Source organism: Leucoraja erinacea, chromosome 16, assembly GCF_028641065.1.
Source record: "Leucoraja erinacea ecotype New England chromosome 16, Leri_hhj_1, whole genome shotgun sequence".
NCBI lineage: Eukaryota > Metazoa > Chordata > Chondrichthyes > Rajiformes > Rajidae > Leucoraja > Leucoraja erinaceus.
In genome coordinates, this window is record NC_073392.1 from 1,469,480 (window position 1) to 1,482,829 (window position 13,350).

The 13,350-nt window shown below is 44.9% G+C and overlaps 1 protein-coding gene across 3 annotated transcripts in view; it reads left to right on the plus strand.

The window, feature by feature from the left end:
• cacna2d3a (calcium channel, voltage-dependent, alpha 2/delta subunit 3a) overlaps positions 1 to 13,350 on the plus strand; it is a 412,076-nt gene that overhangs the window by 346,546 nt on the left and 52,180 nt on the right. For all 3 annotated transcript variants that reach the window (XM_055647516.1, XM_055647518.1, XM_055647517.1), the window contains 4 exons: positions 140 to 210; positions 2,388 to 2,463; positions 6,825 to 6,877; positions 13,178 to 13,233. In XM_055647516.1, the coding sequence (XP_055503491.1) occupies positions 140 to 210; positions 2,388 to 2,463; positions 6,825 to 6,877; positions 13,178 to 13,233 (256 nt within the window). The remainder of the gene's footprint in view (positions 1 to 139; positions 211 to 2,387; positions 2,464 to 6,824; positions 6,878 to 13,177; positions 13,234 to 13,350) is intronic.

The following is a 13,350-nucleotide window of genomic DNA, read 5'->3' on the forward strand; positions in this document are numbered from 1 at the left end:
TCACGATATTACTATCCCAAAGCTGTCTGTGCAACATTGCAACACCAGAATGGTCACGCTCCAGCCCCGTCTCTTGCAATTCTTGCACTACCGAGCGAGCACTCCCGCGAAAATACTTTGTTGTTCCATTTCTCCCCAGACTGGGACGTTCTTTGGCAAAGTGGAAGGGGCGGTCATGAATAAACTAATGATGATGGGATCGTTTAAACGGTAAGAATAAGCCCTGGAGCAATTTATATCACACAGCCTGACATTTGATGCACTTTCCCAATGTCAATGATGAATAAACATGACTTTATTTAAATATTCAATAAATAAAACTGACTGTCATCATCAGGATTATTCCTATGATGTTCCCAGCGTTTGGGAATGTAATTTTCCAGTCAATCCCTGATTGTCTCTCGACCTGTCCAGTATGTGAAGGATCAGACGTTTAAAGGCTTGATGCTTGTTTTATGTCAGAATGTAATCTACAGAGGCACGATGTAGGTGGTAGATGGAGTGTCAGAGGCTGAGGGCTGATCTTACAGACATCATCAGGGAGAATAGATACAGGTGTGAATGGAAAGGTGAAAGGGGAACAATGTTTAGTTTGGTTTAGTTCCGAGATACAGCACGGAAACAGGCCCTTTGGCCCACCGAGTCTACAGTGACCAGCGATCCCCGCACATAACGCAAGCCTACACACACTAGGGACAATTTACACTTATACCAAGTATACAAACACAAGCCAATTAACCTACAAACCTATACGTTTTTGGAGTGTGGGAGGAAACTGAAGATCTTGGAGAAAACCCACTTAGGTCACGGGGAGAACGTGCAAAGTCCGTACAGACAACACCCATAGTCGGGATCGAACCTGGATCTCCGTTGCTGTAAGGCAGCAACTCTACCATGGCACCCTAATAGGAACCTGAGGGGCAACACTTTTACACAGAGGGTGGTGGGTGTATGGAACGGGCTGCCAGAGTAGGGAGTTGAGGCAGGGACTATAACAGCGATGAAGAAAGACTGGATAGATTCGGCTTGTATTCGCTAGAATTTAGAAGATTGAGGGGGGATCTTATAGAAACTTACAAAATTCTTGAGGGGTTGGACAGGTTAGATTCAGGAAGATTGTTCCCGATGTTGGGGAAGTCCAGAACAAGGGGGTCACAGTTTAAGGATAAAGGGGAAATCTTTTAGGACCGAGATGAGGAAAACTTTTTTCACACAGAGAGTGGTGAATCTGTGGAATTCTCTCCCACAGAAGGTAGTTGAGGCCAGTTCATTGGTTATATTTAAGAGGGAGTTAGATGTGGCCCTTGTGGCTAAAGGGATCAGGGATCAGGGGGTATGGAGAGAAGGCAGGTACGGGATACTGAGTTGGATGATCAGGCATGATCATATTGAATGGCGGTGCAGGCTCGAAGGGCCGAATGGCCTACTCCTGCACCTATTTTCTATGTTTCTATGTTTCTATAAGACATTGGGACAGGTAGTGAAGAGTCAAAAGAGTTTTATTGTCATGGATAAGACCGGTTTACAGGGTTTACATGGGAAACTTGGATATATTAATTTTAAATGTGGAATTTTGAATATTTGTGGGTGGAAGTTTGCAAGTAGAAACAGCCAGAGCAATATGTCTCTCCTAATCTGAACGTTAAATGAATTGAATTTGCATAAGTGTCAAATGTCACCTGTTTACTATTCTAATGTAAACAGTAACAGCTCACTGCAGTAGGAACCATACACCAATTCAGGACTGACGTTAGCAGCTAACCTTCTTTAAAAGGATTAGAATGAAATGTCACGCTAACAGTGGCCTCTTCATAGCTGAATAATGCCTTCAGTCTAATGCTGATTAAATTAGGAGCAGCTTATGTACCCTTCTTGATGCTGCTCTCTGGCAAACTGCTGCAAAGTTAATAAAGGTGGATAGCATGAGGACGCACCTGTCCAATGTAAGTCTAGTTATCCAGCTCCTCACCAATAACGCCCACAACACAGAAAATAGTTTGTTTCCTTTAGAGGGTGCAAAGGTGCACCAGCACCTGTGGAAGAACGCTTTCAGTGTGATAGTGTTTGTATATTTGTTAATAAGCCTGGACCTTTTCTACTATTCCATTATTTTAATAATAATATAATAATAATAAATGAATAATAAAAATCTATTGACCAAATGTGTATACATACAAGGAATCTGCCCTGCTCGCAAAAGGATAAAAACACCATATACAGCACAATCAAAAATAAAACATTATAATTTAAACATGTGAAACTAATGTACCAGAGTAAAAGGGTGTGTTGTGGTCGCTCGCTGTTGAAATATTGCTTCTCATTTTGATTTTTAATTTCTCCTCGTGTTTCCTTTCCCATGAAGTAGCTTTCTTTTTTTTCTTTTTTAGAGTAACACTTTATGACTACCAAGCCGTGTGCAGATCAACAGTAGACAACAGCGGCAGTGCACCTAGCTTATTGGATGTAAGTAGTGGCAGTCATACTCCATACACCCAGATACATGTGCCAAGTTATCTAAGCAGGGCCATGATGCTTTGGTAGGTGTGTGCCAATTTCAAACACAATTCAAACGAATAGTGAAAGGCCTGGATAGAGTGGATGTGGAGAGGATGTTTCCACTAGTGGGAGTGTCCAGGACTAGAGGTCACAGCCTCAGAATTAAAGGATGTTCCTTTAGGAAGGAGATTGGGAGGAATTTCTTTAGTCAGAGGGTGGCGAATCTGTGGGATTCTTTGCCACAGAAGGCTGTGGAGGCCAAGTCAGTGGATTTATTTAAGGCAGAGATAGATAGATTCTTGATTAGTACGGGTGTCAGAGGTCACGGGGAGAAGGCAGGAGAATGGGGTTAGGAAGAAGAGATAGATCAGCCATGATTGAATGGCGGGGTAGACTTGATAGGCCGAATGGCCCAATTTTACTCCTACAACTTATCAACTTCTGAATTGATCAGGTTCCCAATATTAAGTCTTCAAGCCAGTTTGAGAATAAGAATATCTACATAATATATGCAGAGTAAGAATAATGCCACTGTGAAAGGGTCTCCTGCTGTCTATAGTTAATGTGATGACATTGTTCCTGCTTATCCCAGCTATGTATACATTATTGTGTTGGATGTTCATCTTCATAAACCATCAGAGCAGGAGTAGGCCAATTTGGCACATTAAGTCTACCCCGCCATTCAATCAGGGCTGATCTATCTCTTCCTCTCTACCTCATTCTCCTGCCTTCTCCCCATTAAGGGCCTGTCCCACTTGGACGATCTAATCCACGAGTTTAGAAGACCCCAGATGAGTTGAAAAAAATGTCATGGTCGTGTTGACTCGCCGAAGTAAAAGACCTCCCTACGACTATGCCTACGGCCTCCTACGACCCCCCCTTGACCTCAGTCTTCCACACCTAAGACCAACTACGACTAGCTACGAGTGGAAAATGATCACATGATAAAATGATGTCATGTTTGCATTTTTTTCTCGGGCCAGTTACCGACCTACAACTACCTACGACGACCATCACGACCTACCTACGACCTACCTACGACCTACCTATGACCTACCTACGAGTAAAAAGCATCAATTTTTTCCATGCCGATCTTTTTTTTACTCGTGGACATTTTTTATCAGGCTGGAAAAAACGCCGCGACCTACTTGAGGCCACGAGTACGCGGAGACCACTCACGAGCGTGAGGAAGAGTTACGAAGACCTCCTACAACCTCGTGGCCACTATGCTGCGAGTATGAGTCAAGGGCAAACTCAGCAGAGGTCGCCAATTAGGTCGTGAAAGTGGGACGGGCTTAACCCCTGATATCCGTACTGATCTAGTACTTGTCAATCTCCATTTAAAAAATAAATGACTTTGCCTCCACAGCCATCTGTGACAATGAATTCTACAGATTCACCACCCTCTGACTAAACAAATTCCTCCTCGTCTCCTTTCTAAAAGGTACGTCCTTTAATTCTGAGGCTGTGCCCTCTGGTCCTAGACTCTCCCACTAGTGTAAACATCCTCTCCACATCTGATATCTATTCTGTACCTGGGTATTCCTAACACAAAGGAGCAGAAAACAATGTTGTGGGTTTTTTTGTCTTTGCTGACTGGAACTTCATGCAAATAAGTGATAAATAGTTCTAGGATTGTGAGATTGGACAGTTATTTCTGTAACCCATCAACTGTGGACTAAATATATATGGCGCATCATAGCATGATAGTTGAGAAGTTTGATTCAATTTTAAAAAGAGAACTAAAGAGGTAATTTGGGTAAATGAATGACCATGAATCATGTGATGATGTGGATGGTGCTGCCTGTTCACACCAGTTGGAATAGGAAGCAACTGCACATGCTGGTTTACATCAAAGGTAGATTTCCAAGCATTATCACTAAGGGCATAGAGTCATAATTATTAGCAGATTTAGCCATTCGGCCCATCAAGCCTACTCCGCCATTCAATCATGGCTATCTCCCTCCTAACCCCATTCTCCTGCCTTCTCCCCATAACCTCCGACATCGATACTAATCAAGAATCTGTCTATCCCTGCCTTAGATATATCCACTGACTTGTCCTCCACAACTTGTCAATGTTTCTATATAGAGTCATAGAGTACAGTGTGGAAACAGGTCCTTCGGCCCAACTGGCCCACACCAGCCAACAATGCCCCAGCTACACTAGTCCCACCTGCCTGCGCTTGGTCCATATCCCTCCAAACCTGTCCTATCCATGTACCTGTCTAACTGTTTCTTAAACGTTGGGATAGTCCCAGCCTCAACTACCTCCTCTGGCAGCTTGTTCCATACACCCACCGCCCTTTGTGTGAAATGTTTACCCCTCGGATTACTATTAAATCATTTCCCCTTCACCTTGAATCTATGTCCTCTGGTCCTCGATTCCACACTCTGGGTAAAAGACTCTGCGCATCTACCCGATCTATTCCTCTCATGATTTAGTCCACCTCTATAAGATCACTCCTCATCCTACGCTCCATGGAATAGAGACCTAGCCTATTCAACCTCTCCCTATAGCTCACACCCTCAAATCCTGGCAACATCCTCGTAAATCTTTCTGAACCTTTTCAAGCTTGAAATATTCAATACTCCTGAATATTTCCATAGAACATAGCACAGTACAGCCCAGGAACAGGCCCTTTGCCCACAATGTCCATGCCGAATGTCTTGCCAAGTTACACTCATCTCCACCACCTGCACATGATCTGTATCCCTCCATGAAAAGGTTCGGACTGTCTACCATATCTATGCCTCTCATCATTTTATAACATTCTCAGTCTCCAATGCTCTAGAGAAAACAATCCCAGTTTGTCCAACCTCTCCTCATACTTAAAGCTCTCCAATCCAGGCAGCATCCTGGTCCCTAACCAGCCTGAAGAAGGTTCTCGACCCGAAACGTCACCCATTCCTTGTCTGCCTGTCCCCATGAGTTTGTGTCTATCTTCAGCATCCTGGTAAACCTATTCTGCATCTTCCCCAAAGCCTCCACCTCTGCCCAGTATTGGGCAAACCAAACAATGTGCAATTGTTGAATAGTCCGACAAAGCTGCATCATCAAGTCCTCAATGCCCCAACCGATGGAGGCAGGTGTACCACACGCCTCCTTTACCACTCTGTCTACTAGTGTCACCAATCTCACAGAGCTCTGCACCTGATCCACAAGATCCCTCTGTAAATCAATGTTGTGAATCAGGGTTGTGCCACCAACTCTACACTCTCCCCCCACATTCAATCTCACCAACGTGCAACACTTCACACTTGCTCGGATTAAACTGCAGCTGCCATTTCTCCACTCAAAGCATTACATGTAAATCATGACAGTTTGTGATTTACCTCGTTCTTCCTTTTCCCGCTGGCAACCATAGCAACCACCGACCGTCAACCATCACTGACCGACCAGAAAGACTGATATAGAAGATGGCCGGACATGAGGAAGGAGGAAGAAGACTATAGAATTACCACTGAAGTTATTCGAGTGGTTTATCCATGGTCAGATTCCACCTCTGTTCTCAGCCATTGGTCTCTGTGTAAGTGCCAGAAATGCTCGAGGAAACGCAGCCCATCAGTTACTCACAGCAAAATGAACGGTCCGCTCATGGTCTTTAGTTAAGGAACCCTGCTGTCCTTCACTTGGTCGAGTCTGTATGTGACTGTTGTCCCTGCCTTGGTAGCTGCTTCCTAATTCTGTATTGATGGGACCATTCAGTTCCACCCGACCGCCACAGATTATAACAAGACTATGTCCACATCCAGGGATCAGTTAAAGAAAAGGATTCATTGAAAGGAAATTCCTTCATCTCCATTCCCTTTGTTGTATTTTCACACCTTACACATCCTTATCTATGTATCTCCCACTCCCCTGGCATTAGTCTGAAGAAGGGTCTCGACCCGAAACATCACCCATTCCTTCTCTCCAGAGATGCTGCCTGTCCCGCTGAGTTACTCCAGCTCTTGGTGTCTATCTTCGGTTTAAACCAGCATCTGCAGTTCCTCCCTACACCAATGTCCTTGCTTTCTACGATGACTCTTGTGGTATAACTCAGATTAAAACTCCACCTTTTATATTTAAGATGAAGCAGAATCCTCCAATGATTCAATGGCACTATATTGCACTATATTGCATGTACCTAGGCTGGGTGATATGCTTTGTTCTGCATACAATACACCAAATGTGAAATGCTTTGCATACGATACAGAAAGTGTCACCATGTCTGGCACTGACAAAGATACACAAATCCATATCTTGCTATGTGCTGGTTCTGTGATTTTCTGACGGTGCTTACGCTATTCACAACTACTTGAACTAACTGAGTTGCTTTTCCCCAGCCATATTATGTCTTCTTTGCTGCAGTGAAGTGGATTATGACAGAACTGATCTTGTAAGTACATTCCTCGTTGTGTTCTGAATCATGACTTGTTGCCCAGATTGAAATCAGTGCTTATAAATTCATACGGAAACTGTGTGACTGTCCTCCTGATTACATTTTATCTTGATACCCTTCGTTGTCACCTTCTCCTAGCTAGTCCATGATACTTTGTCCCCTTACATCAGTCTTGTTTTTACACCTTTTCCTTATCTCCCTCTCTCCTGACTCGACCCAAAACATCACCCATTCCTTCTCTCCAGAGATGCTGCCTGTCCCGCTGAGTTACTCCAGCATTTTGTGCCTGTCTTTGGTGTATTAATTGACCCTTTCTGCACGCTACTTGCAACAAAAGCTGATATCTGTGAATGACATTGTTTAAGTATCTGTAAACAATAGCAGTTGTTCACAAACAAGGACCTTTAATTTAGTGTTCAAGAACATCATTCCGTTAAATGTGGACTTAATCAAATAAATATTCCGAAGATGGACGCAAAAAGATGGAGTAACTCAGCGGGTCAGGCAGCATCTGTGGAGAACATGGATAGGTGACGTTTCACAGAGTGCTGGAGTAACTCAGTGGGTCAGGCAGCATCTGTGGAGAACATGGATAGGTGATGTTTCACAGAGTGCTGGAGTAACTCAGCGGGTCAGGCAGCATCTGTGGAGAACATGGATAGGTGATGTTTCACAGAGTGCTGGAGTAACTCAGCGGGTCAGGCAGCATCTATGGAGAACATGGATAGGTGATGTTTCACAGAGTGCTGGAGTAACTCAGCGGGTCAGGCAGCATCTGTGGAGAACATGGATAGGTGACGTTTCACAGAGTGCTGGAGTAACTCAGTGGGTCAGGCAGCATCTGTGGAGAACATGGATAGGTGATGTTTCTGGTCTGGCCTCTTGAAAGGTGCCAACTCGAAACGTCACCTATCCAGAGATGTTGCCTAACCTGCTGAATTACTCCAGTAACTTGAGTTCTACTTCCACTGGCAACTCCATACACCCGCCCGTGTGCTAATGCTGCCCCTCAGGGTCCTATTAAATCTTTCCACGCTGTCACCTTAACCCTAAGTCTTCTCATTGCTTGAATAATAAGTGGGTGGCACGGTGGCACAGCGGTAGAGATGCTGCCTTACAGCGCTTACAGCGACAGAGACCCAGGTTCGATCCTGACTATGGGTGCTGTCTGTACAGAGTTTGTACGTTCTCCCTGAGACCTGCGTGGGTTTTCGCCGAGATCTTCGGTTTCCTCCCACACTCCAAAGACGTACAGGATTGTAGGTTAATTGGCTTGGTATGTAATGTGAAAATTGTCCCTAATGTGTGTAGGATAGTGTTAACGTGTGGGGATCACTGGTCAGTGCGGACTAAGTGGGCCGCAGGGCCAGCTTCCTCGCTGTATCTCCAAACTCGAAACCAAACTACAAAATAGACACAAATGTTGGAGTAACTCAGGCAGCATCTCTGGAGAGAGGGAATGGGTGACGTTTCAGGTCAAGACCCTTCTTCAGACCAAAATAAACGGGACCACTTATTGCCCTAGTTTGGGCTTGCTGTCTTTCAGTGCAGGTGGAGATGACTTCACCCACCACCATCAAATAACTCCCTTGACAACTAGCACAATAACCACACCCCATTTCAAACAGTCAGCGTTTAAGAAGTCTTCAGCACTAATGGATACCATTAACTCTCAGCTACTGTCTATTACAGATTCAAAGTGACATGTGTTTGGCATTTCAGTCTCATTTATATCACAGAATTATTTCTAAATGAGCTGGATGCCTTTAATCTCTGCACCAAAAGACTTCAAGATGCTACGAATGGAAAGACTTATCTAATGGGCCTCTGGTGAAACTGAGGCTGCTGTTACAGTGCGCTGGTCTTAAAAGGGGAAGAAAGCCGGGTGCACGTACTACTCCAACATTACTGTATATTTACAAATAGAATGCAACCTCCACTGTCTGTAAACCCTCCCATTTACTTAGGGTCCCCACACCAACATTGACCACTGCTTCCTGACGCCAGCTGTTTGGATATTTACAAGATTAAAGTAGGAACACAGTCCCAGGACTGATAACATTAGGTTTAGGTTCACCATTGTGCCGAGGTGTAGTTTGCATGCTATCCAAACAGGTCAGATATACCATCCACAGGCATGATCAGTTCAAACTCGAGTACAATAGGTGGGCTGAAGGTAGGGTCACCAACTCTCACTCCCAAATTAGCGACAAAAGGTGAGAACGAGGGACAAATTCCTGAGGGCAATTTGTTGACCGACTGGGCCGTGGGTGGGTGAATGATGAGTTGGCCCTGTACACAAAGCCCAGTCATCGGGCCAGCTGTGGAGTTTTGGCCCGGGTGCTGGACTTTGCGCGCGATGTCGCGCAGCCTGGGCCAAAATTCCTCGGCTGCCCCACCGGCTGGGCTTTGTGTTCTGCTGCACGCAAAGTCCAGCACCCCGATCCAACTCATGAACCGATGATCGGCCATGAGAAGGAGGGGTGGTGGTGTCGGCGGTAAGCGAAGGTCCAAAGGCCGGACAGCTGGCTGGGCTGCCGACCGACGGGGCCACGGGCGAGGCGCTGCTGCTGCTGCACTCCATGGGCTGCACTACGTCGCGATGGGTGAGACGGGGCCAGATGCAGCGCTTCGACCTGACAGTCTCCTCGACCCAAGTACAACAGTCAAATACGGGACAAGGGCCAATTGAACCCAATATACAGGATGCCCCGACGGTTGGCAAACCCTAGCTGAAGGGCCTGTTTCCGAGCTCTTTGGCTCTAAGTGTGGAGTGAACGAATGTTCCAAAAGTACGGCAGTCAGCCAACAGAGGAGTTGTTGTGTGAATGCCTGCACCTCCTCTGTCCCCTTCTGTGTCACTGTACATTTGTCCTCACAAGATTCACTGTGGGGCACTTTCATGTCATGACTTGTTAGACGGCTGGCTCGTCAGGAAACTCATCTGTCACCCCCAACATAAATCAGAACAAGAAGAGTCTCGACCCGAAACGTCACCCATTCCTTCTCTTCAGAGATGCTGCCTGTCCCGCTGAGTTACTCCAGCGTTTTGTGTCTATCTTTGGTTTAAACCAGAATCTGCAGTTCCTTCTTACACAAAGCAGTAGATGTTGACCCCAATCTCTGCGCCAATCTACAGTATATTAATTAATAGAACGAAACAGTCGACATTGTGAATGAATGATGTCATGTTTATCATCCTGCTGTCAAACCAGATTTACATAGATAGAAACATAAACAATAGGTGCAGGAGGAGGCCATTCGACCCTTCGAACCAGCACCGCCATTCAATGTGATCATGGCTGATCATCCAAAATCAGTAACGTTCCTGCTTTTTCCCAATATCCCTTGATTCCGTTAGCCCTAAGAGCTAAATCTAACTCTCTCTTGAAAACATCCAGTGAATTGGCCTCCACTGTCTTCTGTGACAGAGAATTCCACAGATTCACAACTCTCTGGCTGAAAAAGTGTTTCCTCATCTCCTTTCTAAATGGCTGACCCCTTATTCTTAAACTGTGTTCCCAGAGATCACTCCAATGGCAATCTAACCAATATTGTCATCGAACACTACAAGCAAGCTGACAGAGCCCACTGCAAATCAAACATATCTTGAATGAATCCTTGGTCTCTTGTCAAAATAATCCGTTGTGTGTAATTTACTCATCTATCTAGTCTGTGTCCTGCGCTGTAAATTGCACCCAGCTGCATTTGAAGAAACATGGATCATAACCCAGCATTTCTTTAAAGGACATTGAGAGTGACATTTTATCATTTTCTTTCAAAAAAGTGACTTTGCTTTCCCGACTAAAATGATCGCAGCTGCTTACACTTTCCACAGTACTCAGCTGGCAAAATGCTTTTGCAATCAAGTGCCTCAAATAATGTCTCCCACCTTGGATCACATGTGGGAACATCAGCGCTGAGCTGAAATAGAAGTCAAGAATTCATCACTTGTGCAGCGAAAACTTACATTGTCTTCAATTGTTCATTGATGTATTGAAGAGAGAGTTAGATATAGCTCATGGGGCTAACGGAAACAAGGGATATGGGGAGAAAGCAGGAACGAGGAACTGATTGTGGATGAATGGCGGTGCTGACTCCAGGGGCCAAATGATTTTACTGTTTCAATGCTTCACTGTTGCGTTTATTGTCACAAGCGCAAACCCACAGTGAAATTATTTCCAGACACACAGTCCAGTAAAGTACCCCAGCCCAGCACATCCTTCATTAGCAACGTGTACAGAAAATGTCTGCTGAGCCCGCATGCAACAACAATTGTAATTCTCAAAACATTCACAGATTCCATCTTGTGGGATGGAGACATCCATAGTTAGAGCTCTGAATGTGAAATTAGAACTTGCTCTGAAATTAGACAATACGTATATAAATCATGAGAGGAAGATCAGGCAGATGAACAGAGACTCTTGCCCAGAGTAGGGGAATCGAGGACCAGAGGACATAGGTTTAAGGAGAAGGGGAAAACATTTAATAGGAATCTGAGGGGTAACTTTTACACACAAAGGGTGGTGGGTGTATGGAACGAGCTGCCAGAGGAGGTAGTTGATGCTGGGACTATCGCAATGTTTAAGATACAGTTAGACAGGTACATGGATAGGACAGAATTGGAGGGATATGGACCAAGAGCAGGCAGGTTGGACTAGTGTAGCTGGGACATGTTGGCCGGTGTGGGCGTTGGGTTGAAGGGCCTGTTTCCACGCTGTATCACTCTATGACTCTATGCAAACTCCAGTGATATTCTGGGACACAAAAGATCACAAGGGCCCTATAATATTATTCTCATTTGAGGCAAAGTGGTCTCCATTGCCGGGACTGCATTGTAACTAAGCCCTTTGATGCAAGTGCTGGCAACTCTGATCCACAGCGAACATCTGCCTGGTTAAACAATCACACTTTGGATTCTTTGAAACATGAGCCCTGTTCAATGCAAGACATTACGTTATTTTAAATGACCAGACTGCCTTTCGCCACCTTGATTTCTTTCTAAAATTATTCAAGAAAGAATTGAGAAGAAAAGCAGTAGAAAGCAGGGATTTCTTCACAGTGCTTTCACACATTGAACATAAAGAGTACAGCTGTGGAACTTGTACACCTCATATACATCTTGTAGAAACAAGAAGGGTCTCGACCTGAAACGCCACCCGTTCCTTCTCTCCAGAGTTGCTGCCAGACCAGCTGAGTTACTCCAGCACTGTGAAACGTCACCTATCCATGTTCTCCATAGATGCTGCCTGACCCGCTGAGTTACTCCAGCACTCTGTGAAACGTCACCTATCCATGTTCTCCACAGATGCTGCCTGACCCACTGAGTTACTCCAGCACTCTGTGAAACGTCACCTATCCATGTTCTCCACAGATGCTGCCTGACCCGCTGAGTTTCTCCAGCACTCTGTGTCTATCTACAATTCTTAAAGGATTGGACAGGCAAGATGCACTAAAAATGTTCCCGATGTTGGGGGAGTCCAGAACCAGGGGTCACAGTTTAAGAATAAGGGGTAGACCATTTAGGACTGAGATGAGGAAACACTTCTTCACCAAGAGAGTTGTGAATGTGTGGAATTCGTGACCACAGGAGGCTGTGGAGGCTGATTCTTAGGGCTAACGGAATCGAGGGACATGGGGAGAAAGCAGGAACGGGGTTCTGATTCTGGATGGTCAGCCATGAACATATTGAATGGCAGTGCTGGCTCAAAGGCCGAATGGCCTATTCCTGCATCTATTTTTCTATGTTTTCTATAATCCATATCCCTCCATTCCCTACATATCCATGTTCCTATCTAAAATCCTCTTAAACACCCCTAGTCATATCTGCCTCCACCACCACCCCTGGCAACACATTCCAGGCACCCACCACCCTCTGTTTAAAAAACTTGCCCCGCACATCTCCTTTAAGCTTTGGCCCTCTCACCTTAATACTATGCCCTTTGGTATTTGAATCCCCCCCCCTGAGATGAAAGGTTCTGACTATCTCTGCTTCTCATAAGTTGATATACTTCCATCTGGTCTCCTCTAACCTTTGACATGTTCAGAGGGGAAAATTGCTTCTGACTGGTAGAATTATAAGTAACTGGTTTATATATTATTCACACAAAAATATATTAAGAGGAGCTTAACATAAAAAGCGACTCAATAACTCGTTACATTGTGCCATGTTACAAAGAAAACTGACAAATGGCTGTGGAAATATGACCACTGCAGACGTTTGAATAAGTGCCACAGTGATGTGATTTTTATCGGCCTCCTAACAAATGTATTTTGTTTTGTTTTTTTTATTGCTAGATTTCTGGTGGAATTCAATCTGTGCAGTTGGTGGAATTCTGACTTCACAGTGCAGGGTAAGTTTGAAGACTGTGTCTGCAGAGTTGAATTGTCATCTGCAAACAGTCTTTCCATTAAACTGTGTCAGTGTGTCACGTCCCCTCAGTGACATGGATCCGAGCCCTGGTCGTACA